The sequence below is a fragment of the Diceros bicornis genome, chromosome 5 (assembly GCF_020826845.1).
Source record: "Diceros bicornis minor isolate mBicDic1 chromosome 5, mDicBic1.mat.cur, whole genome shotgun sequence".
NCBI classification, from domain to species: domain Eukaryota; kingdom Metazoa; phylum Chordata; class Mammalia; order Perissodactyla; family Rhinocerotidae; genus Diceros; species Diceros bicornis.
The window spans coordinates 96,377,526-96,403,418 of record NC_080744.1 but is presented as its reverse complement, the minus strand read 5'-3'; the positions used below and the strand labels follow the sequence as shown (position 1 = coordinate 96,403,418).

The following is a 25,893-nucleotide window of genomic DNA, read 5'->3' as shown; positions in this document are numbered from 1 at the left end:
CAGACATTGTGTTAAGTGCTGGGAATAAAGTGTTCAGCAAAACAGCCATGGATTTACTCTCATAGAACTGAGAGTCTAGTGGGAGAGCAAGATAGACAGGTTGTGGGAAGAGCTATTAAAAAGGATGATAAGGAAATACAAAAAGAAAATGTATAGCACAGGGGCCTGTTCTTGTTTGGAGGGCTAAGGTCAGGGAAGGTTTCCCTGAAACTAAATAAGTAAGAATAACTAAACGAAGAGAGAGGGAACAGTGTTCTAGGTGGAGGGAGCAGTATGGGCAAAAGGCTCTGAGTCAGGAGAGAGAATGGCACATCTAAGGGACTAAAGAGGACCAGCGTAGATGGAGATCAGACAACCAGGGTGGGAGAGACCAGTGATGAGACAGGACAGCAGCATGGAGGGACTGCTATTCCTTCACTCGTTCATTCAGATGGACAGCAAATATTTACTGAGCATCCATCATGTGCTGGGCTCTGTTTTAGACACTGCGGTAAAAAATGAACAAGAGAGACACAACCCCAGTGCTAAGAATTTGGGCCTTTGTCCTAAGAACAATGAGAAGTCATTGAGGGGTTTTAAACAGAGGACCATCATGATGACTTTGTGTTTTAAATGATGGCTCTGCTTACAGCTTGGAAAAAGCACTGTAGGGAGAGAGACAAGAACCAGGAGGCCCCTGGAGTGGTCCACATGAGAAACGAGGATGGCTTGGACTCTGGTGGTAACAGCAGAAACTGAGAAGAATGGATGGAGGTGAGAGATGATGTGAGTCTAGGATGCAGTCACTGAGATCTGGAACACTGAGGATGGGTCAGGCTCAGTGGAGATCATGAATCTGATTTTGGACTTTTTAAATTATTGATTTGTATCATCTATTACATAGAAAGGTTATTAATGGTTTCACCTCCAGGGTTGGAGTCTAGAGAACTGTGTTTGTAACTAGTGCCTCCTGTGATTCTGGCCCAGTGCATCGCCTCCTGGGTAAACTCAGGAAGTCAGCTTCGCCATGCTTGTGAGGAACAAAGAGCACCGTGAATGCAGGAAGCAGAGCTGGAGAGATTAAGAGCAGAGGCTCTGAAATCAGACGATCTCAATTTGAACTCTGGCCCTTGTAACTGTGTGGCCTAGTGGAGTTTTTCCATCTGTAAAATAGGAAACTAACATCTACTTCATGGGCGACTGTGAAGGGATCCACACACAACACTTAGCAGAATGCCTGGTACAAAGTACACGCTAAATAAATCTCAGCGGTGGAATTATTAAGTCCACATTACTGTGCCTTCTAAAACAAGCAAATGTACTTATGTGATCAGAAGAGTGACTACACGTACCTCGAGGGGCAGTCCTGGATGTTACAGGGCTGAAACCCGGCCAGCGGCTTCTGGAGGTGATCACAAAGGGCCTCACTCACTTCCTGCCCATTGGCCATCACACACTGGGGTCTCTGAACACGGGATCCCAAGTGGCCACAGGTGGCAGAACACTGTGTCCAGTTGCCAAGCTCCCAGAAAGGCTCTGCAGAAGGGAAATAAAATGTCATGGCAGCCCTGAGTGAGAAATGATGATGGGCTGGAGAGGACATGGCCGAAGACCACCATGAGCAGTTTTCCGGTTAGCTGCCTGTCTGGTTCACAAAGTAGCGCACAGAGAGAAACGATCACATAGCGCAAGGGCGCACTTTAAATCTCATTTTCCCTCAACTAACTTACTGTAATGGCGGCCAGAATCAGGCCCTTGGACCACAGCCGGGGAGAGGGGCTATTGTAGGCAAGCTGGATCTGCCAAAAAAATCCCAGAGAGAGGGAGGAGGTACTCAAGTAGTGGGCTGCCTCCTCAGCATTCTCCAAGCAGAGCCAAGAGCACAAGAGAGGAGGGCCTCTCCAGGGGATGCTCTGAAGGGTTCTATTTCTCAAAAGTGGATCAGGCAGAGAAACGAAAGATGATTTAGCAGGGACCAGGGATTAAGCAGTAAGGTTAAAGATGCATTTCAATTCCATTCTTATTTTTCCATTAATTCTAATCTAAACTTCAGATTAGTCCTGAAACTGCATAAATAATTTGTCATAGAGACATCTGGAAAGGTAAAAATAGGAGTTTCCTTTACAAAAGTTGAAGCTGATCACCTCCAGTAATCATAGCTTTTTTATTTTAGTCCCCATTCCAAACAGCCTTTTCCTTCCCTTTTGACACTTGGTAAAAAGATGAGGTAGGACACGATGATGACAGATTTGTGTATGATCACAGAAGGTGCCAGATTTTCCTGTAATAATCACAAGTAACTGATAGCTACCAGCTGTGTCCACAGGCTCCCTCACATAGCAGAGTGATTTCTTTAACTTATTGTTTTCCAGTTCGTCCTTCTGAGTTTTGAATTTTTGTCTGAAGTTGCATATGGCATCATTTACAAAGCAGAACAGTACGTATTTTTAGTTGGGCCCCCAGGATTACAGTTTATTTAAAATAATTTTTTAAAATAGCTAAATTTATTGAGAACCTCCCAGGTGACAGGTACTGAGTTAGACACTTTAACATAAATTTTTCATTTAATCCTTACGGTCACCTTGTGAATTAGATTATTTTTATTTGCTGAGATGGAAACAGAAAAAAACTTAATGACTTGCCCAAGGTCCTTCATCAGTCAGCTAGATTGAACCCAAGTGTGTCTGAGTCCAGATCTAACTCTCTCTACTCTGCCACATTTCACAAAGACAACTTGACAGTTCAAGGCAGGACACACAAGCATTTCTTAAAAAACGTGTTTTTTTATTGAGGTATAATTCATATACAATAAAATGCTCAGATATAAGGTATGCAGTTTTACAAGTTTTCACAATTGTGTGTACTCATGTAACCATGATCCAAAGCAAGGTATGAAACATTTCATCTCTCCAAAACGTTTCCTCTTAACCTTTTAATCAATTCCCCTCCCCTCCCAAGTAACTACTTGTCCATTTCTATCAGTATACCTTAGTTTTATCTGTTCTTGGACTTTATACAATATGTTTTCTTTTGCATTTGGCTTCTTTTGCTTAATATAATGTTTTTGAGATTCACCCATATTGCTGTGCATGTCAGTAGTTCATTCTCTTTTATTGCGGAATAATATTCAATTGTGTGAATATACCACAGTTTGTTTATCAATTCTCCTGGTGATGGCCATTATGAACTGAAGGTTGCCATGAACATTCTTGTGCAAATTTTTTTGTTAACATGTTTCATTTTTCTTGGGTAAATACCTGTGAATGGCACTGCTGGGTCAACAGTAGGTGTATGCTTAACTTTATTAGAAAATGCCATATAGTTTTCCAAAGTTGCTGGACCATTTTACACACTTATCAGCAGTGCGTGAGAGTTCCAGATGCCTCACACCCTTGCCCAAATTTGGCATTGTCAGTACTTTTGTTTTCACTATTCTAGTAGATGGTTTTCATTTTCATTTCCTTGATGCCATCTGTAGATCTTTTATGAACTCTCTTTTGCCCATTGTCTTTTTTGGGGAGGGGAGAGTACATCATTAACTTCTAGGAGTTCTTCATATATTCTGTTAGTTCATTATTAGAGTATGGAAATGCAACTGATATTTTGTTGTTGTTGTTGGTGAGGAAGATTAGCCCTGAGCTAACATCTGTTGCCAATCCTCCTCTTTTTTGCTGAGGAAGACTGGCCCTGGGCTAACACCCATGCCCATCTTCCTCTATTTTCTATGAGGGACGCCTGCCACAGCATGGCTTGACAAGTAGTGTGTAGATTGACACCCAGGATCCGAACCTGTGAACCCCGGGCCACCAAAGCAGAGTGCACTAACTTAACCACTACGCCTCTGAGCCAGCCCCTGAAAGGCAACTGATTTTTGTAAGTTGATTTTATACCCTGCAACTTTGTTGTAATTGTTGATTATTTCTAATAGTTTTCCAATGGATCTTTAGGGTTTTCTATATATAAAATAATACCATCTACAAACAGCAAGAGTTTCACTTCTTCCTTGCCAATTTGGATATCTTTTATTTCTTTTTCTTGCCTAATTGCTCTGGCCAAAACCTCTAGTACTACGTTGAATAAGAGTGGTGAGAGTGGGCACCCTTGTCTTGTTCCTGATCTCAGAGGGATGGCTTTCAGTTTTTCCCTGTTGAGTATGATGTTTGCTGTGGGTTTGTCATGTACAGCCTTTATTATGTTGAGGTACTTCCCTTCTGAATCCCATTTTATTGAGAGTTTTTTATCATAAATGGATGTTGGATCTTGTCAAATGCTTCCTCAGCATCTACTGAGATGATCATGTGGGTTTTTATTCCTTATTTTTTTAACATGGTGTATCAAATTGATTGATTTGCAGATGTTGAACCATCCCTGCATCCCTGGTATAAATTTCACTTGATCATGGTGTATGATTCTTTTGATGTATTACTGTACTCAGTTTGGCAATATTTTGTTAAGGATTTTTGCATGTATGTTCATCAGTAATGTTGGCCTGTAGTATTCCTTCCTTGTATTGTCCTTGTCTGGCTTTGGGATCAGGGTGATGTTGGCCTCGTAAAATGTGTTAGGAAGTCTTCTTTCTTCTTCAATTTTTTGGAATAGTTTGAGGAGGATAGGTACTAAATCTTCTTTGAATGTTTGGTAGAATTCTCCAGAGAAGCTATCTGGTCCTGGACTTTTATTTTTGGGGAGGTTTTTTATTACTGTTTCAATCTCTTTACTTGTGATTGGTCTATTCAGAGTCTCTATTTCTTCTTGGTTCAGTTTTGGGAGGTTGTATAAGTCTAAGAATTTATCAATTTCTTCTAGATTGTCCAATTTGTTGGCATATAGTTTTTCATAGTAGTCTCTTATAATCCTTTGTATTTCTGTGATATCCATTGTGATTTCTCCTCTTTCATTTCTAATTTTATTTATTTGAGCCTTCTCTCCATTTTCCTTAGTGAGTCTGGCTAAGGGTTGGTCAATTTTGTTTATCATCTCAAAGAACCAGCTCTTAGTTTCATTGATCCTTTCTACTGTTTTTTTGGTTTCAATTTCATTTATTTCTGCTCTAACTTTTATTATTTACCTCCTTCTGCTGACTTTGGGCTTTTTTTGTTCTTCTTTTTCTAGTTCTGTTAGGTGTAGTTTAAGATTGCTTTTTTGGGCTTTTTCTTGTTTGTTAAGGTGAGCCTGTATTGCTATGAATTTCCCTCTTAGGACCGCTTTTTCTGTATCCCATATGAGATGGTATGGTGTATTTTCATTTGCCTCCAGATATTCTTTGATTTCTCTTTTAATTTCTTCAATGATCCATTGGTTGTTCAGTAGCATGTTGTTTAGTCTCCAGATGTTTGTCACTTTCCCAGCTTTTTTCTTGTACTTGATTTCTAGTTTCATAGCATTATGTTTGGAGAAGATGCTTGTTATGATTTCAATCTTCTTAAATTTATTGAGGCTTGCCTTGTTTCCCAACATATGGTATATCTTTGAGAATGTTCCATGTGCACTTGACAAGAATGTGTATTCTGCTGATTTTGGATGGAGTGTTCTATATATATCTATTAAGTCCATCTAGTCTAGTTTTTTTTTAGTTCCACTATTTCCTTGTTGAATTTCTGTCTGGATGATCTATCCATTGATGTTAGTGGAGTGTTAAGGTCCCCTAGTATTATTGTGTTGCTGTTAATGTCTCTTCTTAGGTCAATTAATAGTTGCTTTATGTACTTTGGTGCTCCTGTGCTAGGTGCATATATAAGTGTCATGTCCTCTTGGTGGAGTGTCCCTTTTATCATTATATACTGCCCCTCTTTGTCTCTCATTGTATTTTTTATCTTGAAGTCTACTTTGTCTGACATAAGTCTGGGAACACTTGCTTTCTCTTGTTTGCCATTAGCTTGGAGTATCATCTTCCATCCCTTCACTCTAAGTCTGTGTTTGTCTTTAGAGATATGTTTCCTGGAGGCAGCAAATTGTTGGGTCTTATTTTTTAATCTGTCCAGCCCTCTGTGTCTTTTTTGTGTGTGTGAGGAAGATTGACCCTGAGCTAACATCCATTGCCAATCCTCCTCTTTTTTTTGCTGAGGAAGATTAGCCCTGAGCTAACATCTGTGCCCATCTTCCTCTATTTTGTACATGGGATGCCACCACAACATGGCTTGATGAGCAGTGTATAGGTCCACACCCTGGATCTGAACCTGCAAACCCCAGGCTGCTGAAGCAGAGCATGTGAACTTAACCACTACGCCACTGGGCTGGCCCCCACTCTGTGTCTTTTGATTGGGGGATTCAATCCACTTACATTTAGAGTGATTATTGATATATGAGGGCTTAATGTTGCCATTTTATCACCTGTTTTCCAGTTGTTATGTATTTCCCTTGTTTCTTGTCCCATGTATTTCAGACTGCCATTTCAGTTTGGTGGCTCTCTATGATGGTTTTCTCAGTTTTCTTTTTATTTATCATTTGTGTCTTTGTTCTGATTTTTTGTTTAGTGGTTATTGTGAGGTTTGTATAAAAGATCTTGTAGATGAGATAGTCCATTCTCTGATAGACTCTTATTCCCTTAGTCTAAGCAGGTTTCATCCCTTTCCTCTTCCCCTTCTAAGTTGTTGTTGTTACAACTTATTACATTATGTGTTGTGAATTTGTGGTTAAAATGAAGTGACTATATTTATTTTTGATGTTTTCCTTACTGTTATCTTTAGAGTCAAAATTAAGTGTTTGCTCCTCTGTTCTGATAGAGAGTTGCAATTTTATGATTTTGTCTGCCTATTTATCTCCTTGCTCAAGGCTTTGTAAACCCGTTTTTCTTTTTGTTTTTTCAGGTATGAGAGCCTTCTTGATCAAATCTTGTAGGGGGGGGTCTTGTGGCAATGAACTCCCTCAGCTTTTGTTTATCTGGGAACGTTTTTATTTCTCCATCATATCTGAAGGATATTTTCACTGGATATAGTATTCTTGGCTGAAAGTTTTTGTCTTTCAGAATTTTGAATATAGCATTCCACTCTCTCCTAGCGTGTAAGGTTTCTGCTGAGAAATCTGCTGAAAGCCTGATAGAGGTTCCCTTGTAGGTTATTTTCTTCTGCCATGCCGTCCTTAATATTTTTTCTTTGTCATTGACTTTTGCCAGCTTTACTAATATATGCCTTGGAGAAGGTCTTTTTATATTGATGTAGTTAGGAGTTCTGTTGGCTTCATTTACATGTAATTCCAGCTCCTTCTCCAGGTTTGGGAAGTTCTCAGTTATTATTTCCTTGAACAAGCTCTCTGCTCCTTTCTCCCTCTCGTCTCCCTCTGGAACACCTATAATCCTTATGTTGCATTTCCTAACTGAGTCGGGTATTTCTCAGAGAATTTCTTCATTTCTTTTTAGTCTTAGTTCTCTCTCCTCCTCCATCTGAAGCAATTCTATATTCATATCCTCTAGATTGCTAATTCTATCCTCCATAATGTCAGCCCTGTTATTTAAGGACTCTAGATTTTTCTTTATCTCATCTATTGTGTTTTTCATCTCCAACATTTCTGATTGGTTTTTCTTTATAGTTTCTATCTCTTTTGTGAAGAATTCCCTGTGTTCATTAATTTGGTTTCTGATTTCATTCAATTGTCTTTCTGAATTCTCCTGTAACTCACTGAGGTTTTTGTATGATGGCTCTTTTGAATTTTCTGTCATTTACATTGTAGATTTCTGTGCCTTCCAGATTGATTTCTGGGTGTTTGTCTTTTTCCTCCTGGTCTGAAGTATTAATATATTTCTTTCTATCATTTGATGGAGTGGATTTGTGCCAGCACATAGTGACAGTATCTGGTCACAGGTTCCACCTGCTGGCACTTGGGGATGGGGCAGGAGCTGTGTAATCTGAGCCTGCTGCCTCAATCCCTGTCAGCTGTGCCTGTCCGAGCCTGGGCCACTCCTTGAGATTACAGCGGCCCTCTGAACTGGAAAGCAGTCAAGCGGGGGCTCAGGGTTGCTGCCGCCTACCCCGCCCAGTCCTGCTGAGACACGCTTCCCCCTTTGGGGCCGCAGTGGTATTATGGGCATTCACGGCAGCCAGGAGCTCACTCAGTTTGCCTGGACTCACAACTCAGCCACTGTCTGCTCCCAGGTCGCACTAGCCATTGTACTTGGTGAGTGGGACCTCCCCACTGGGTCCAAGCCAAAGCCACTCCCTGGGACCATGGTGGGGCTGTGGACTCTCCCACCGGGTGACAGAGTGATCACGTGGGGGCTCAGGGGTACTGCAACCTGCTCCTACAGTCCTGCCAAGTCGCACTCCTCCCTTTGGGGCTGCAGTGGTACTATGGGCATTTGCGGCAGCTAGGAGCTTGTTAGCCTGGGCTGCAGCTCAGCCGCCCTCTGCTCCTAGGTCGCACCAGCCTTTGTGCTTAGTGGGCAGGGCCTCCCCACTGGATCTGAGTGAGCCTAAGCTGCTCCCTGTGGGCCACACGGCACTGAGGACTCTCTCACCAGATGGGGAACCAATCACATGGGGGCTCAGGACTGCTGTCACCTGTTTCCGCAGTCCCCCTGAGGCACGCTCCCACCCTTGGGGCCACAGCAGTGCTATGAATGCTCCAGCTGGGAAAGTAGTTGCACACGTGCGCTGGGCTGCCGGGGGGGGCCAGAGGGTGCTCACCTATCTCCACCACCTCCCCAGGGGGTAGTCCATCCACCTTCAGATGTGTAGCTGTGTGGGGCTCTCAGGCGTCCTGATGTGCTGTGTGGGTATCCTCTGCTGATTAATGAATGTCCTTTCAGTTGTAGTTCGAAGGGGAAGAGCCAAAGCGAACAGCTCACTCTGCCATGTTGCTGACGTCACTCTCCTCTTCATATACTCTAGACATACGTTCTTCGTCAGACATATGTTCTGCCAATCTTTTTCCCAGTCTAGGGCTTACCTATTCATATTCTTAATGGTGTCTTTGATGAGCAGATTTTTAAATTTTTGATGAGGTTCAATTTGATAATTTTTGGTTTGATGGTTAGTGATTTTTGACACAAATGCATTTGAAAAGTAGAGCATATTCACTCCCATATAAGACTCCTCAATGGCTTCCCATGTTTTAGGAATAAACTCTAGTCTTTACCTTTACCCTAAAAGCCCTCAACGACTTGGTCCTCAGCAACTCTCCAACGTCATCTCATATCCCTCTCCCTCTCCCGCTCTGTGCCCCCAGCACATGCATCTTCTCTCTATTCCTCAACCACATTAAGCTCCTTCTCACTTTACGGTCTTTGCACTTACTATTCCCTCTGCTGAAATGCTCCTTCCTCATCTCTCTGTATGGATGGCTCTATCCCATCCTTTAGGTCTGGGCTCAGATATTGCCTCCTCAGAAGTCTGGTCCTGACTATCTTCACTAAAGTAGCTATGCCCAATCACCGGTATACATCTCATTACCCTATTTTGTTTTCCTCATAGCACTTACCACAGAGAAATAGCTTACAAATTTATTTGTTTTCTTGTTTATTGTCCATCTCTCCTATTGGAATGCCAAGTCCATGAGGGTGGGGATCTCTTTTGTCCTGTTCACCACTAGGATGGGGCAGGTTATATATTAGGTACTCAACTGTATTTGTTAAATTAATAAATGAGTCTCTTTGAAATGCTAAAGTAAGGATCCATTGAAGAGCTGGCATATTCCACAATATCTACGTGTGTGTGTGTGTGTGTGTGTGTGTGTGTGTGTGTGTGTGTGTAGGAGGTGGTAGAACCATCTAGGTAGTCTGATAAACAAATTTTTAAATATTCCAAAGGTTTCACCTTAACCAGATTTTTAATTGATTTGAGGGCGTTCTTTGGATCTACATGTTTCATGCTGCATGGAACATCTGTCTGCCTTTGCACATCTTGGTTTCTCTGCCTGGAATGTTCTCTTCCTCTTCCCAGAACAAGCATCATGACCTATATGAAAACTTGGTTGACTTCTCCAGAGAGAGTTAGGGCTCCTTCCTCAGTGCTACCATCATACTTTGGTCATCCTTCTATTACAGCACTTGTCATGCTGCTTCAAAATATCTGTTTATATGACTGTTTCCATCTTTAGACTGTGAGCTTCTCAAGGGCTAGGTCATCTCTGTATCTCTAACTCTGGCAAGAGTAAGCAATGGGCAAATATTTGTTGAATGTTGCTGTAGACTGAAAGTTTGTGTCTCCCCAAAATTCATATGTCAAATGCTAACATCCAATGTGATGGTCTTAGGAGGTGGGACTTTTGGGAAGTGATTAGGTCATGAGGGTTGGAGCCGTTATCAATGGGATTAGTCCCTTATGAAAGAGGCCCCAGGGAGCTCCTTCATTCCTTCCACCATGTGAGAGCACAGCAAAAAGACAGCTGTCTACGAACCAGGAAGCAGGCTCTCACCAGACACAGGATCTGCTGGGGCCTTCATCGTGGGCTTCCCAGCCTTAAGAACTGTGAGAAATAAATGCCTGTTGTTTATAACCCATCCAGACTGTGGTATTTTGTTACAGCAGCCCAAACAGACTAAGATAAATGTTGAATGAAGGGATAATAGTGCATGTAATAATGGTAGTATTATGTCTGAAAGAGAGGAAAAAATACATCATATAAATACACTTAGATAATGCTGTCATAAATAATATGAGCTGGATTGTTGATTGGCAGCTTAACACTATTTCCCCCTTCTGTGCTTTCCCTACATCTCAGGACGTGGAAGACTAGGAACTACATTTCTAGAATCCTTATCTGCAGAGTTATATTCTATAGGATATATTCTGCAAATGAGAGGCACTTGCTCAAGATTTAAAAGGTTGAAATGATGTAGCCATTATTGTTCCTGTATAGCAGATATAATAAAGCATGAGGTCTAATAGTAGCTTCTGTGTGTCCTGTGATTTAGCCATTTTTGAGCTACAAGAAGCTGAGATCATCAGTACTGATGTCCTGAGATTCTAGCATTTCTAATTTTCTTAACTCTACCTCTCTCCCTTGGCCTCCTAAAGAGTTTTGCAAGCTTTAAATTCTTAGATTAGGTTTTCCTGACCAAGCACTGATACATAACAGAGTTAGTATGTGTGGAAAAAAAATTTGTGAAAGAAAAAAATGAAAGAATTGATTCCAGAATTCAGCAAATCTTCCCTCTATTAATATTTACCAAGTTGGCAATAGTTTTGAAACTGGAAAACCAATACCCGTATTATCACAAATAATGATGTACAGTTGGGATATGATCTCTGTGGGCTTTCTCAGGAGTGAATGTTTTTTCAAAAATGTTTCAATATGGAAGGAACAAGTTGAACCACAGAAGACTGAAGGGCAAGGGAAAAGCTGGCCAAATGCCTAGGAATAATTTTACTTATTGCAAAGTGCAAAACATGGAGGGTCTTTTAGCTAAATCCTTTTCATTGCACATGCCTCCCTAATAGCAAATCTCCAAAAAGTCAAAATCCCAGACCTGGAGGTAGGGGTTCTCCTGTTGGGTCATTGCTGTTGGTTCCAGTGAGGGATGCCTGGAGCATATGCATTTTACGGTCCTTGGGAAACACAATTTTACTGTCTGATGGTCTTTGTTCTGAGAAAAAAAAAAAAAAAAGAAACACTTGTTTATCAATTACAAATTATCTAAATTTTTACAGCTTAGGTGTTCTTAAAAAAGACAACCACTAGGAAGTTAGCCCTTTCTAACAGAATGTTCCGCTCCTGGATGCTCAGGCTCACTCAGGTTTGGGAGCCGTGTGTGGACTGGGTGTGTGGGGTGCCATAGGGGTTTATAGAGAGTTATTAACTGTGCTAACACATGGCATCTCTGCATGTTTTCAAGGTTTATGGCTTAACTAACAAGATGGAAAAAATGTATTCACCAGAATTCCAAAAGGGACTGAAGGAAGCAGTGGAGCCAACGGAGCCTTGGGAGCAGGAGAATGGGAGATGTTTTACAGGGAACCTCACAGGGTGAGGAGTGCGGGCTTTTAGGAAGGCTGGGAAGCTTGAGCACCAGAACAGAAGGATGGTGGGGGAATGCTGTGTATTGTGTGATGTAAGACATTCCTGATTCCTCAGACAAGTTACCAAAGTCATGAGCTGCTTGGCTGGAGGGACTTCTGAGAGAGGAGGTGTGCAGGGCAGAACTGAGACAGCCGTGCAGATTCATGAATGGAGAGAGGGAGAAGCAAGGAATAATAGTTGGGACTTCTCAGAGAGTGGGGGGAAGGCATTCAAGAGTCAGAGAGGTTTGGCCTAGCCCATCTGTTGAAAATCTTCCATTCCATGGAGAGCCTAGGAGATCACAGAGGCTCATTGGGAAGGGCCACATGGAGGTACACCAGTGCCTTTCTGACCAGCACTGAGAGTCCATGAGGGGTAGTGTGAAGAACACTGGAAGAGAAGACTACATAGTTATGCTCTAGTACAAACTAACTGTGAGTCTCAGGTTTCCTCATTTACACAAGATTAAAAATTACTGCCCACAACACTGTGATATTGTAAATATGAAAAGAATTAATGAACAGCAAAGTGCTTTGTGCACAACAACTATTCCAACTCCCTGCATTGGCATCTCCCACCTATTTATGTTTCTGGACTCCTCTAACTGCCAACAAGAAACGCCATGGAGAAAGCTCTTTTCCATCATCCTCTTGGTTCAGCAGTGGATTCTATAATCTCACACCAGTTCTGCCAATGATTCAATTTCATTCATTTATGAAACACTTACTTAACACTCACACCTGTGTTAGGTGCTGGAGATACAAAAGGGAATAATAAATGATCTCTAATGTCCATCTGACTGACTTCTATGATTAACTCTCAATTGGTTCCAAACTCTGCTGGGAAAGAAGAGTATTATTTATTGAGTCCTAAAACCCCAGCAATTTACAGCCAGTTTTGGTGACAAGAGCTTGGTGAGCTCCAGACATTATCCCTAGCAGATAGCACAAGAAGCAGCCAGCTTATCATCCTGTGCCAGGGGCCACATTGTAATGACCTTCTCCAAATTACAACACTGACCCAAGTGTAAGGTGCCTTACAACTCAATTGAGTAGTATTTATTGAGCACCTACTATGTGCCTCATACTGTATTATATCCTTAGGACTGCAAAAGAAACATCAGACATGGTCTCTACCATTAAGGGGCCCACAATTTAGTTGAGGAAACATGAATAAAAGAGGAAACAATTGGAGATCAACATGTGTCAGGACTTAATCAGGTATCAAGCGGTGAGACCAGAGAAAGGAGAGGTCAAACAAAATGAGAGCAGGATTTACACGGTAGATAGGAATTCAGTTGGCCCTACAGGATGGAAGGTAATGGGGCAATATGAGAAAGACAGTGAAGGACACTTCTTCCTGGGAGAACAGTATGCCTGGAAGCCATACTTCCAGGGAAATAGCATGGTGTGTGTGTGTGTGTGTGTGTGTGTGTGTGTGTGTGTGTGTGTGTGTGTGTGTGTTGGATCATAGGGCGGGAAACCACATTGACTAGAACAGAGCTCAGTGCTAGCCTAGAATGGGGCTCAGGGTTAGGAGCTGAGCAGATGTAGAGGCAGAACATGAAGAGTCTTGATTGTGGGCAGAAAGTTCATATCCCATTGTAGGTTCTTAGGCAGAAAGTAGCAGCAAAAAAGTCACATCCTTCTAAAAGAAGAACTGGTAAGACAGAGTATTAGATTTAGTGTTCCTTTGTAGGTAGGCAGTGGCAGCAATAGTTAAAACCACATAATGTCCATCTTGTTTACTCCTTGATTCCAGAATCAACAAAACTGGGTCCTACTTTGTACATATTACAGGAAGCATTTGAAGAACAACAAGAATTTGACACTAACCTAGTAAGTGGAGTATAGAGGTTGCCATTGCCTTTCCAAGAGCATTGGTGGCTGTGCAGACATAGGTTCCTTCATTTTCAAGGGAAACGTTCTGCAACAACAGGGATCCATTGAAAAGCAAGGAAATATTGTCACTCAGAGATCCTCCTCTCTTCAACCAAGTTATATTAGGCTGAGGGACACCTTTGGAATAAAAACAAATATGACAAAGGCAAATTCCTTTAAGAATAGGGCCATAGAACCATATGACAGATACCATTCAGCATTTTGACCACATCAGCAAATGGGTTTAATCACATATAATAGGAAAAATGGCTATTTCTATTTCTCTAGCTCCTCTGTGTCAGGTGGGAGATCTGTTAAAGCACAGGGCTTTGGTCTACTGAGGACCTCATTGATTTAAGGATATAAGTCAAAGAATAGGGAGCCAAAGAGGGTGGGATTGCTCTGTACCAAGAAGGGAAAGAAATTTGAAGTTGAGTGGGGGTAGTGGGAGAATGGTTGGAAAAGAGAAACTGGTGAAGTTAGGTGAATGTGGAGGCAGAGACAGAGAGAGAAATGCCCAGTGGTGGGTTGTCACAAAGAAGTCTTTGGAAAACAAAAATATCTCTAATATGGGTCTTTAAGTTGTTCACTGTGCACATGCAATGAAACGTTCCTCCCTCAGGAGGAATATAAAGTCTTCAGGGAAACAGATTTTGTTCATTAATACTTTTGTAAAATTTCAGGATACAAAAAAAGGTGTTAATTTCAGGGAATAAAAAAAGGTGTTGAGTTTCAAGTCTGGGTTGACGTAGTGCGGTGCAGAGACCGCAAGCAACATCTCTGGACACAGAGGGGAGCATGAGGAATTAAAAGAATTTCTTCCCCCAAATCTTGAGAAGTCTTAGCATTTTGCTGGGCTGTGGAATGAGAAATTCAGGGGAATCTCATTTGGCTCTTAAGAGCTAGGGCAGCCTCTGAGTGATGCCTGAGATCAAGCTAGGTAACTGGTTGAGGACGTCCTCCACTCCTGCAGTGCCCTGGATGGAGAGACTGTGGCAGACACAGCAAGGCTTTCTGACAAAAAAGAGATGTCCCCACTATTATCATGACATTTGCAATGCTCCCCACTGTAGGCAAACGTATGCTCCATGAGGCACTGATTCTTACAGTCATTCCCACGCCCTGGGAAACAGTCACTGTTAGCTCCATCTTACAGTTGAGGAAGGTGGTCAAGTCAAAACGAGGCAGGAACCTAAACACCCAAAGAAGTGCTAATCACACGTGCACGTATCTTTTCAGTTGTTTTTTCTACAAATATACACACACAGACATGTTAAGCTTTCCTAAGGTCCCCAGCTAGTAAACACTGGAGCTGGGAGTCATACCACGCAGTTTACTCCAGAACTGATCTCTTAGCCACAGTGTAGGTAGGACTTGTCTATTTCTTGATAAATTTATTCCTAGGCATCTTATAATTTTTAATGCCATAGTAAGCAGGCTCTTTAAAAATATATTTTATAGTTGTTTATTGCTTAGGACAATTAGAAAAGCTATGAACACTTGCATATTTATCTTGTATCCAGTCATCTTACTGAACTTTACTATTTTGAATAGTTTTCAATTGATTTTCTTGTTTTTTTAAGGTAAACAGTCATATCATCTGCACATAATGACAATTTTATCTCCTCTTTTCCAAGATTTATACCTATAATTTCTATTCACTATTGCATTGTATTAACTAATGTCTCTAGAAGAATACTGAATAATAACAGTTACAGCAAGTATATTTGTCTTGTTTCCAACTTTAAAGGAACTATTACTAATGTTTAATCCTTAAGCGTGATGTTTGCTTTTGGTTTCTGATAGTTGTTATCAGATCAAAGAAATTTCCTTCTATTTCTAGCTTACATGGAAATTCCTAAGTCTTTGAGTTAATTTTTAGTTTAATTTGCTTATTTTAAATTAAAATATTTAAAGCTATTAATTTTCTTTTGAGTACAGCTTTGGCTATATATCTTAGATTTTGAAATGAAATACAACTATTTGCCATTATTTCATTCATTCAAAAAATGTTTATCAAGTGAGACTGTACATGAGGCTCTATGCTGGTGCTAAGAATATGATGGTGACCTAAGTTCCTCAAGAAATTTAATTTTACAAGGGAGCTTTGGAGGGAAACAGGTGACTGTAATAAAAGGAGATAAGGGCTTATGATAAAGGTAAACACTGGATGCCACTGGCACCTAGCAGCTGTAGTTCATGCAGACTGGAAAGATGGGGAAGATTCCCACATGAAGGAACATTTAAGTTAATACTTTAGGATAAGTAGGAACACATCAAGTGAAGGAGCTGGGGGTAGCGGGGAGATTGTTTTAGGTAGAAGGAACAGCATGCATAAAGGCCTAGACACACAAAGGACAATATAGTGCATTTGGAGAATCATAAATTGTTTATTATGACTAGAGCTTAAAGTACATGGGGAAGGAGTGAGGACAGATGAAACTAAAGAGGTGAGCAGGTGCCCATAAAATAAAAATTTATTATCCACAGTAAGGAGTGTGGTTGAATTTATTCTAAGAGAAAGAGGAAACAATTTAATTATTTTAATCAGATGAAAATATCAGACTGGTGCTTTAGAAATATCAGTTTGGATATGATGTAAGATGGGGAAGAGGGAGACAGGGTCAGGAGGACTGGTTAGGTGGTTACTGAAGCAATGGAGGTGAGAGAAAGGGTGTGAAGACAAAGCTGGGGACAGTGGATCTAGAGAGAAATAGATTAACTTAGTAAATATTGGACAGGAAAAACCAACAGGACTTGGTGATTGATTTTATACCGGGGAGCAGAGGAGAAAAAGGATTTAAGGACAACATGCAGATAGAGGGTAGTGCCGTTAATTGAAACAGGGAAAACGAGAGGAAGAGCAGATTTGCATGGAGTACATGATAAATTATTGTAAGCATGTTGAGACTGAGGTAGCTAAATAATATCCAGAAGCAGCTGACTCTGGATTTGGAACTCAGAAGTGTCTGGACTGGAGATAAGTGTTAACATACAAATGATTACTGAAATCATGAAATTAAACGAAGTGATTAGGGGAGAAAGCATAGTATGAGTGCAGAAGAGGGTTCAGGATAGAACTCTGAGGAGCAGAATGATTTCCTGAGTTGTTGGGAATTGCATCTGATTTTCACTTTGACTCACATGTTACTTAGAAAGGAATTTTAAAATTTCCAAGTAGTTGGCATTTTATTCACTCAACATTTTGTAAAGGAGTTGTACCTTTAGTGCCTTGTGATCAGAAAATGTAGTCTGTACAATTTCTGTTTCTTGAAATTTCTAAGGTGTATATACAATCTTTTTTGGTAAATGTTCTATAGATACTTGAAAAGAAGGTACACTATTTCTTTTTAGGGTGTAAAGTTCAAATACATACAACAATTAAATCTTATATTCTTTTAGTATGTCTTCTTATTTATTTGTTTCTCCTTGAGCTTTCATGTCCAGAAAAAGTGCTCAAATCTATGTTTATAACAATTTTTCCTATTTTTGTTTTCATATATTATACTGTATCCAGCGCATGACAGTTCACGGTGACTATACTTTTCTGCATATTTTATTTTTTAAAATGAACATCTTTTTATCTTGTTTTTGGTCTTGAATCCTATCTTGTCTGATTTTACTATTGTGGCTGCTGATGGTTCTGTTTCTGTTTCCTTCTGCTTAATATGCTTTTGTCCAATCTTTAAAACTTTCTGTATAGTTCTATTTTGGAAATGTCTCTTGTAATAGTATATCATTAGGTTTTATTTAGAAACCCAATCTGAGAGCTTTTGCTTTTAACAGCAGTGTTGAACCTCCTTAATATTTATGGTGATTACACATGAGTTTGGGTTTACTTTTGTCATTGTTTTAGGCTTTCTGATTTTACCAGCCTTTCAATTATCCTTTCTGTGTTCCCTTTTCTCTTACAATGTGGAAACTGAATGTTGTATTTTAAGTTCCAATAATGTTACAACTTGCTTAAAAAATAAACTAGTTGACAGCAATTTGGCAAAACCTACCAAAATTACAATTGCATTTATTCTTTAATCCTTTTCTAGGAATTAATGCTACCAGTATACCTGCATACAAAATGCTCTATGCAGTTATATAAAAGCAAAAGATTGGAAACAATTTACATATCCCATAATAGGGAACCATTAACTAACTTATGGTACATCTATGCAATAAAATATCATAAGCCACTATATAAAAGAATACAAAAATTTTCTATATATTCATATATAAATATTTCTAAGAAATATTGTTCTTGATGATATATTTAAAGGACTGAAAAAAAAATACTGCCAACCAATAATATACCTAGCAAAACTGTCCTTTAGAAATGAAGGAGAAATAAAGACTTTCCCAGACAAACAAAAGCTGAGACAGTTCATCATCACTAGACCTGCCTTACAAGAAATGCTAAAGGGAATTCCTCAAGTTGAAAAGAAAGGACACAAAACAAAAACACGAAAGCACATGAAAGTATAAAACTCACTGGTAAAGGTAAACACATACATACACAGAATACTATAATATTGTAATGAGAGTGTATAAATCACTTTTAACTCTAGTATAAAAGTTAAAAAACAAAAGTAGTAAGAATAACTATACATACAAAAATTTGTTAATGAATATACAATATAAAAAGATGTAAAGTGTGACATCAATAACATAAAGTGGGAGGACAGAGAGGTAAAAGTGTAGAGTGTTTGTATATGATTGAAGTTATTTTATTATCACCTTAAAATAGACAACTATAAAATGTTTTATGTAAGCCCCATAGTAACCACCAAAAATACCTATAGTAGATACACAAAAGAAAAAGAAACAGAAATCAAAGCATATCACTATTTTAAAAAAATCAATGAATCAAAAAGGAAGACAGAAAAAGAGGGAAAGAAGGACAAATCATACAGAAAAAAATTAACAAAATGACAATAGTAAGTCCTTACGTATCAATGATTACTTTAAACATAAATGGATTAAACTCTTCAATCAAAAGGCACAGAGTGGCTGAATTGATTAAAAGAAAAACAAGATCCAAGTACATGCTGCCCACAAGACAATCTCTTTAGAATTAAAGACACACATAGGCTGAAAGTGAAAGTATGGAAAAAAGATATTCTATGCAAATAGTAACCAAATGAGAGCAGGGTACTTATATCAGACAACATAAGTCAAAAACTGTTACAAAGTCATTGTACAAAGGTCATTATATATTGCTAACAGGGCAAATTCATCAGGAAGATACAGCAATTATGAATATACATGCACTCAACATCAGAGCATCTAAATATATAAAGCAAACATTGATAGCAATACATTAATAGCAGGAGACTTTAAGACCCCACTTTCAACAATGGATAGACCATCCAGACAGAAAATCAATCAGGAAAAGTGGACTTGAACTACAGTATTGACCAAATGAACCTAACAGACATACATAGAACATTTGACCCAACAACAGCATAATACATGTTCTTCTCAAGAGCACATGAAACATTCTCCAGGCTAGGTCACATATTAGGCCACAAAACAAGTCTCAATGAATTTAAGAAGACTGAAATCATACCAAGTATCTTTTCTAACCACAATGGAATAAAACTAGAATCAATAACTGAAGGAAAACTGGAAAATTCACAAATATGTGGAAATTAACCAACACACTATTGAGCAACTATTGGGTCAAATAAAAAGTCAAAAGGGAAATTAGAAAATATTTAATACAAATGAAAATGAAAATACAACATACCAAAACCTATGGGAGGCAGCAAAAGCAATACTAAGAGGGAAGTTTATAGCAATAAATGCCTACATCACAAAAGAAGAAAGATCTCAAGTAAACAACATAACTTTATAACTCAATAAATTAGGAAAAGAACAAACTAAACCCAAAGTTAGAAGAAAGAAGGAAAAAGCAAAGATTAGAGAAGAAGTAAACAAAATAGAGAATAGAAAAACAATAGAAAATAGTAACAAAACTAAGAGTTGGTTTTTTGAAAAGATATACAAAACTGACAAACCCTTAGCTAGATTTACTGAAAATAGAAAGAAGACCCAAATAAAATCAGAAATGAAATAAGTGACATTATGACTGATGACACAGAACCAAAAGGATCATAAGAGACTACTATGAATAATTATACACCAAATTGGATAACCTAGAAGAAATTTATACATTCCTAGAAACATACAAACCACCAAGACTGGATCATGAAGAAATAGAAAACTTAAACAGACTTGAATCATGAATAAGGAAACTGAATCAGTAATCAAAAACCTCCCAACAAACAAAAGTCTAGGACAAGACTGCTTCACTGGTGAATTCTACCACAACTTTAAACAAGAATTAACACAATCCTTCCTAAACTCTTCCAAAAATTTAAGAAGAGGGAACACTTCCGAGCTCATTTTATAAGGCCAGCATTAGTCTAATACCAAAGCCAGACAAAAACATTACAAGAAAAGAAGACTACAGGCCAATATCCCTAATGAACACAGATGGAAAATCCTCAACCAAAATACTAGGAAATCCAATTTAACAACACATTAAAAGGATCACATACCACAAGTGGGATCTATCCCTGGGACACATGCAAATTAATTAATGTGACACACCACATTAACAGAATGAAAGATAAAAACTACATAATAACTTCAATAGATGCAGAAAAAGCATTTGACAAAATTCAACAGTCTTTCATGATAAAACAAACCAGATATAGAAGGAACTTACCTCAACATAATAAAGTCCATATATGACAACCCACAGCTAACATTATATTCCAAGGTGAATAACTGAAAGGTTTTCCTCTAAGATCAGGAACAAGACAAGTATGCCCACTCTTGCCACTTCTATTCAATATAGTACTGGAAGTCCTAGTCAGAGCATTTAGGCAAGAAAAAGAAATAAAAGGAATTGGAAAGGAAGAAGGTAAAATTATGTCTGCTTGCAGATGACATTATCTTTTACGTAGAAAATCCTAAAGAGTCCACAAAAAACCTGTTAGAACTAATAAACAAATTCAGTAGAGTTGCAGGATACAAAATCAACATACAAAAATAAGTTGCATTTCTACACACTAACAACGAACTATCTGAAAAGGAAAACAATCCCATTTACAATAGCATCAAAAAGAATAAAATATGGGCTGGCCTGGTGGCATAGCGGTTAAGTTCGCATGTTCCACTTCGGTGCCCCAGGGTTCGCTGGTTCAGATCCTGGGTGCAGACCTACTCACTGCTCATCAAGCCATGCTGAGGTGGTGTCCCACATAGAAGAATTAGAATGACCTACAACTAGGATATACAACTACATACTGGGGCTTTGGGGAGAAAAAAGTAAAAAGAGGAAGATTGGCGATAGATGTTAGCTCAGGGCCAATCTTCCTCAGAAAAAATAGCAGGGGCTGGCCCGGTGGTGCAGCGGTTAAGTGCGCATGCTCCACTGCGGCGGCCCAAGGGTTTGCAGGTTCGGATCCCGGGCACGCACTGATGCACCACTCGTCAAGCCATGCTGTGGTGGCGTCCCATATAAAGTAGAGGAAGATCAGCACAGATGTTAGCTCAGGGCCAATCTTCCTTGTCAAAAAGAGGAGGATTGGCATCAGATGTTAGCTCAGCACTGATCTTCATCACAAAAAAAAAAAAAAGCAGATTATATTTGGAGAGTATCAGTTAAAAATTTATGGTTCAGAATATTAAAAAAAAAGAGTAAAATACTCAGAAATAAACTTAACCAAGGGGGTGAAAAACTTGCACACAGAAAAGTACAAAATATTGATGAAAGAAATTAAAGAAGACAGAAATAAATGCAAAAGCATACCATGTTCATGGATTGGAAGACTTAATATTGTTAAAAGGTCCATACTGCCCAAAGCTATCTACAAATTCATTGCCATCCGCATCAAAATCCCAATGGCATTTTTTTAACAGAAATAGAAAAAACAATCCTAAAATTCATATGGAACCACATAAGACACTGAATAGCCAAAGAAATCTTGAGAAAGAAGAACAAAGCTAGAGGCATCACACTTCCAGATTTCAAAATATCTTATGAAGCTACAGTCACTAAAACATTATAGTACTGGCATAAAGACAGACATATAGACCAATGGAACAGAAAAGAGAACCCAGAATTAAATCCATGCATATACAGTCAACTGATCTTTGACAAGGGTGCCAAGAATACACAAAGGTGAAAAGACAGTCTCTTCAACAAATGGTGTTTGGAAAATTGCAAAAGATTGAAATTGGACTCACACACAAAAATAAACCAAAAGAAATAATAAAATGGATTAAAGACAAACATAAGACCTGAAACTGTAAAACTCAGAAGAAAACATAGGAGAAAAGCTTCTTGACATTGGTCTGGCAATGATATCTTGGATCACCAAAAGCACAGGCAACAAAAGCAAAAATAGACAAGTGGGACTACATCAAACTATAAAGTTTCTGTACAGCAAAGGAAGCAAAATGAAAAGGCAACCTGGAGAATGGAAGAAAATATTTGCAAGCCATCTATCTGATAAGGGGTTAATATCCGAAATATAGAAGGAACTCACACAGCTCAATAGCAAAAAACCAAATAACCCAATTTAAAAATGGGCAAAGGACTTGAAAAGACATTTCTCCAAAGAAGACATACAAATGGCCAACAAGTATATGAAAATATGCTCAAGGCTGCCAATCATCAGGGAAATGTAAATCAAAAGCACAATGGGATATCACCACATACCTGTTAAGATGGCTATTATCAAAAAAACAAAAGATAACGAGTGTTAGCAAGATTGTGGAGAAATTGGAACACTTCTACCCTGTTGGTGGAAATGTAAAATGGGACAGCTGTTATGGAAAGTAGTATGGAGGTTCCTCAAAAAATTTAAAAAATAGAACTACCATATGATCCAGCAATCCCATTTCAGAGTATAGTATATATCCAAAAGAATTGAAATTAGCATCTCAAACAGATATCTGCACTCCCATGTTCACTGCAGCATTATTCACAATAGCCAAGATATGGAAACAACCCAGATGTGTATCAACAGATGAATGGATCAAGAAAATGTGGTATATACATATAATGGAATATTATTCAGCCTTAAAAAAGAATAAAATTCTGCCATTTGTGACAATATGGATGAACCTGGAGGACATTATAGCTAAAAGTCACAAGCAGGTCACAGAAGAACAAATACTACATGATTCCGCTTCTATGAGCTTGACTAAAATAGTCAAGCTCATAGAAGCAGAGAATAGAATGGTGGTTACCAGGGGCTGAGGGGAGGGAGAAATGGGGAGTTGTGGTTCAACTGGTATTAAGTTTCAGTTATGCAAGATGAATTCATTCTAGAGGTTTGCTGTACGGCATAGTGCTTATTGTCAACAATACTGTATGATGCACTTAAACATTTGTTAAGAGGGTAGATCTCATGTTTAATGTTGTTACCACAAAAAATGGGGGACCCAAGGAAAGTTTTGGAGGTGATGGATATCTTTATTACCTTGATTGTGATGATGGTTTATAGAGATGTCTAAACTCATCAAATTTTATATATTAAGTATGTGCAATTTTTTGTATTTCAATTATACCTCAGTAACACTGCTTTCTAAAACAAAGAAATATTGTTCTCAACTGAAAAATGCAACGGATAGGACTGTGTGTTGAGTATACTTACTTTACATAAGAAAGAGGTAAAAATAATAAGTATTCATGTTTGCATAGAGAATCTCTGCAGGGATACATAAGAATCGAATGAAGGTGTTGACTGGGCATGTAGGGTACAGGTGTGGGAGAAAGGGTGGAAGAGGGGGCGATGGGAACACGAGCAGGAGCAAGACTTTTCATTCTATGATATCTTTTGACTGAATGTCTTACCTATCCCCAAAGTTTACAAAGCTAGTTAAAAAACTTAAACATTTCTGATTATCAATGTTACGAATAAAACTATATCTCCTAGCTCCCCAATTCTTCTTCTGGGTCGAGAAAATGTGAAGCTTTTTCTTCCAACTTCTATCTCCCTTTTTTTTTTTTTTAAATTTGCTGATATAACATGATATTTGAAATTCAGATCATCTTATATCATTATTTTTCATTCTATATTTTCTTTTAAAGATTCTTTTTTGAGACTTACAATCTATTTTTAAGCGACTAAAACAAACTTTTAAATTCTATATTTAAGTTGTTTTAATGTTTTATTATGATTCCTTTTATATTGCAATGTCTCCAAGAACATAATTAAGATTCACTTCTTGGTTGACAGTGGCCCATCTTGGAATATCTTTCCCACAAAGGTAGGTCAGCGAGTAGGATAGATTATGAATCCTCGAATGTCTAGGAATGTTTTCTCTTCTCCTCACTAAGAAACAGCTTAGCAGGCCACAGAGTGTTGTCACTTTTTTCCTCAACAATTTGCTCATGCCATCCACTGCCATGTGGACTTCAATGTTTTGAAGAAGTCTGAGGCAAGACTATTTATTATTCTCTTTTAAGTAATCTATTATTGTTGTTTATTTCCTTTTTTCCTTTCTGGATACCTGTAGGATTCTTTTTATGATCTAAAATTTTCAAAAATTTTGCCAGGACACTATCAGGAAATAGTATTAATTTCTCATTAATTTTGCCTGGAACACTCTGGGGCATTCAATTTGCAAACTACAGGCTTTTTTTCCACTCAGTAAAACTTTCTTCCCTTATCCTCCCTCCCTCCCTCCCTCCCTCCCTCTCACCTTCCTCCCTCCTTCTCTCCTCCCTTCCTTCCTCCCTCCCTCCTTCTCTCCTCCCTCCCTCCCTCCTTCCTTCTCTCCTCCCTCCCTCCCTTCCTCCCTCCTTCTCTCCTCCCTCCTTCCCTCCCCCCTCCCTCCCTCCCTCCCTCCTTCTCTCCTCCCTCCCTCCCTTCCTTCCTCCCTCCCTCCCTCCTTTCTCCTTCTTTTCCCTGCCTCCCTCCCTCCCTCCCTCCCTTCCTTCTCTTCCCTCCCTCCCTCCTTCTCTTCCCTCCCTCCCTCCCTTCCTTCTCTTCCCTCCCTCCTTCTCTTCCCTCCCTCCCTCCCTGCTTCTCTTCCCTCCCTCCCTCCCTTCCTCCCTCCTTCTCTTCCCTCCCTCCCTCCCTTCTTCTCTTCCCTCCCTCCCTCCCTTCCTCCCTCCTTCTCTTCCCTCCCTCCCTCCCTTCTTCTCTTCCCTCCCTCCCTCCCTTCCTCCCTCCTTCTCTTCCCTCCCTCCCTCCCTTCTTCTCTTCCCTCCCTCCCTCCCTTCTTCTCTTCCCTCCCTCCCTTCTTCTCTTCCCTCCCTCCCTCCCTCCCTCCCTCCCTTCCTTCCCCCCTCCCTCCCTCCCTTCCCTCTCTAAGTTCTGTGTCCGCTCCTTTTGCTCCATTCTCTTGCTCAGGAACACCAATTATGTGATTGTTAATCTCTCTTCCTCATGTTCATTACCCTATACATCACTGGGTTTTTTTCTCTGCATTTTGCAAGAAATTCTCAAGCTTGCTCCTATTTCACTCTTTTCATTTTATGTAGAGTGTTTGGTTTACTACTAATGTTGATTTTATTTCTGTGATTGACTTTTAAAACTCTTTCCAGCTCTATTTTTATTTCTGCCTCTCTTTCAGCCAGATTTTTCTCCAGCTTTACTGAGATATAATTGACATATAACATTGTGTAAGTTTAAGGTGTACAATATATTGATTTGATACACAGATATATTGCAAAATGAATACCATCATAGTGTTAGCTAACACCTGCATCACATCACATAATTATTATTTCTTTTTTGTGGTGAGAACGTTTAAGATCTACTCTCTTAGCAACTTTCAACAGTTTTATTTTTTTTTAATTTCTCTTTGTTTTCATCTTGCTTTTCTAGATTTTACTGGGAACACAACACATATACACCATAAGATTTACTTTTTTGATATAGTGGATGGTCTTCACGTGCCTCTTGAATGCTAGTTCAATGTCTTTTTTTTGGGGGGGGCAATCTTCCTCTTTTTTTGCTTGAGGAAGATTAGCCCTGAGCTAACATCTGTGCCCATCTTCCTCTATTTTTTGCCTCCATAACATGGCTGATGAGTGGTGTAGGTCCACGCCTGGGATCCAAACCTGCAAACCCGGGTGGCTGAA

The 25,893-nt window shown here is 39.3% G+C and overlaps 1 protein-coding gene across 1 annotated transcript in view; it reads right to left on the bottom strand.

Annotated features, from left to right (window-relative positions):
• Positions 1-25,893, bottom strand: part of LOC131406510 (endophilin-A3) — a 536,830-nt gene that overhangs the window by 15,168 nt on the left and 495,769 nt on the right. Inside the window, exons 31-33 of the mRNA XM_058542566.1 lie at positions 13,746-13,928; positions 11,381-11,497; positions 1,332-1,515 (exon numbers count right to left, since the gene is read on the bottom strand). Of these exons, the coding sequence (XP_058398549.1) occupies positions 1,332-1,515; positions 11,381-11,497; positions 13,746-13,928 (484 nt within the window). The remainder of the gene's footprint in view (positions 1-1,331; positions 1,516-11,380; positions 11,498-13,745; positions 13,929-25,893) is intronic.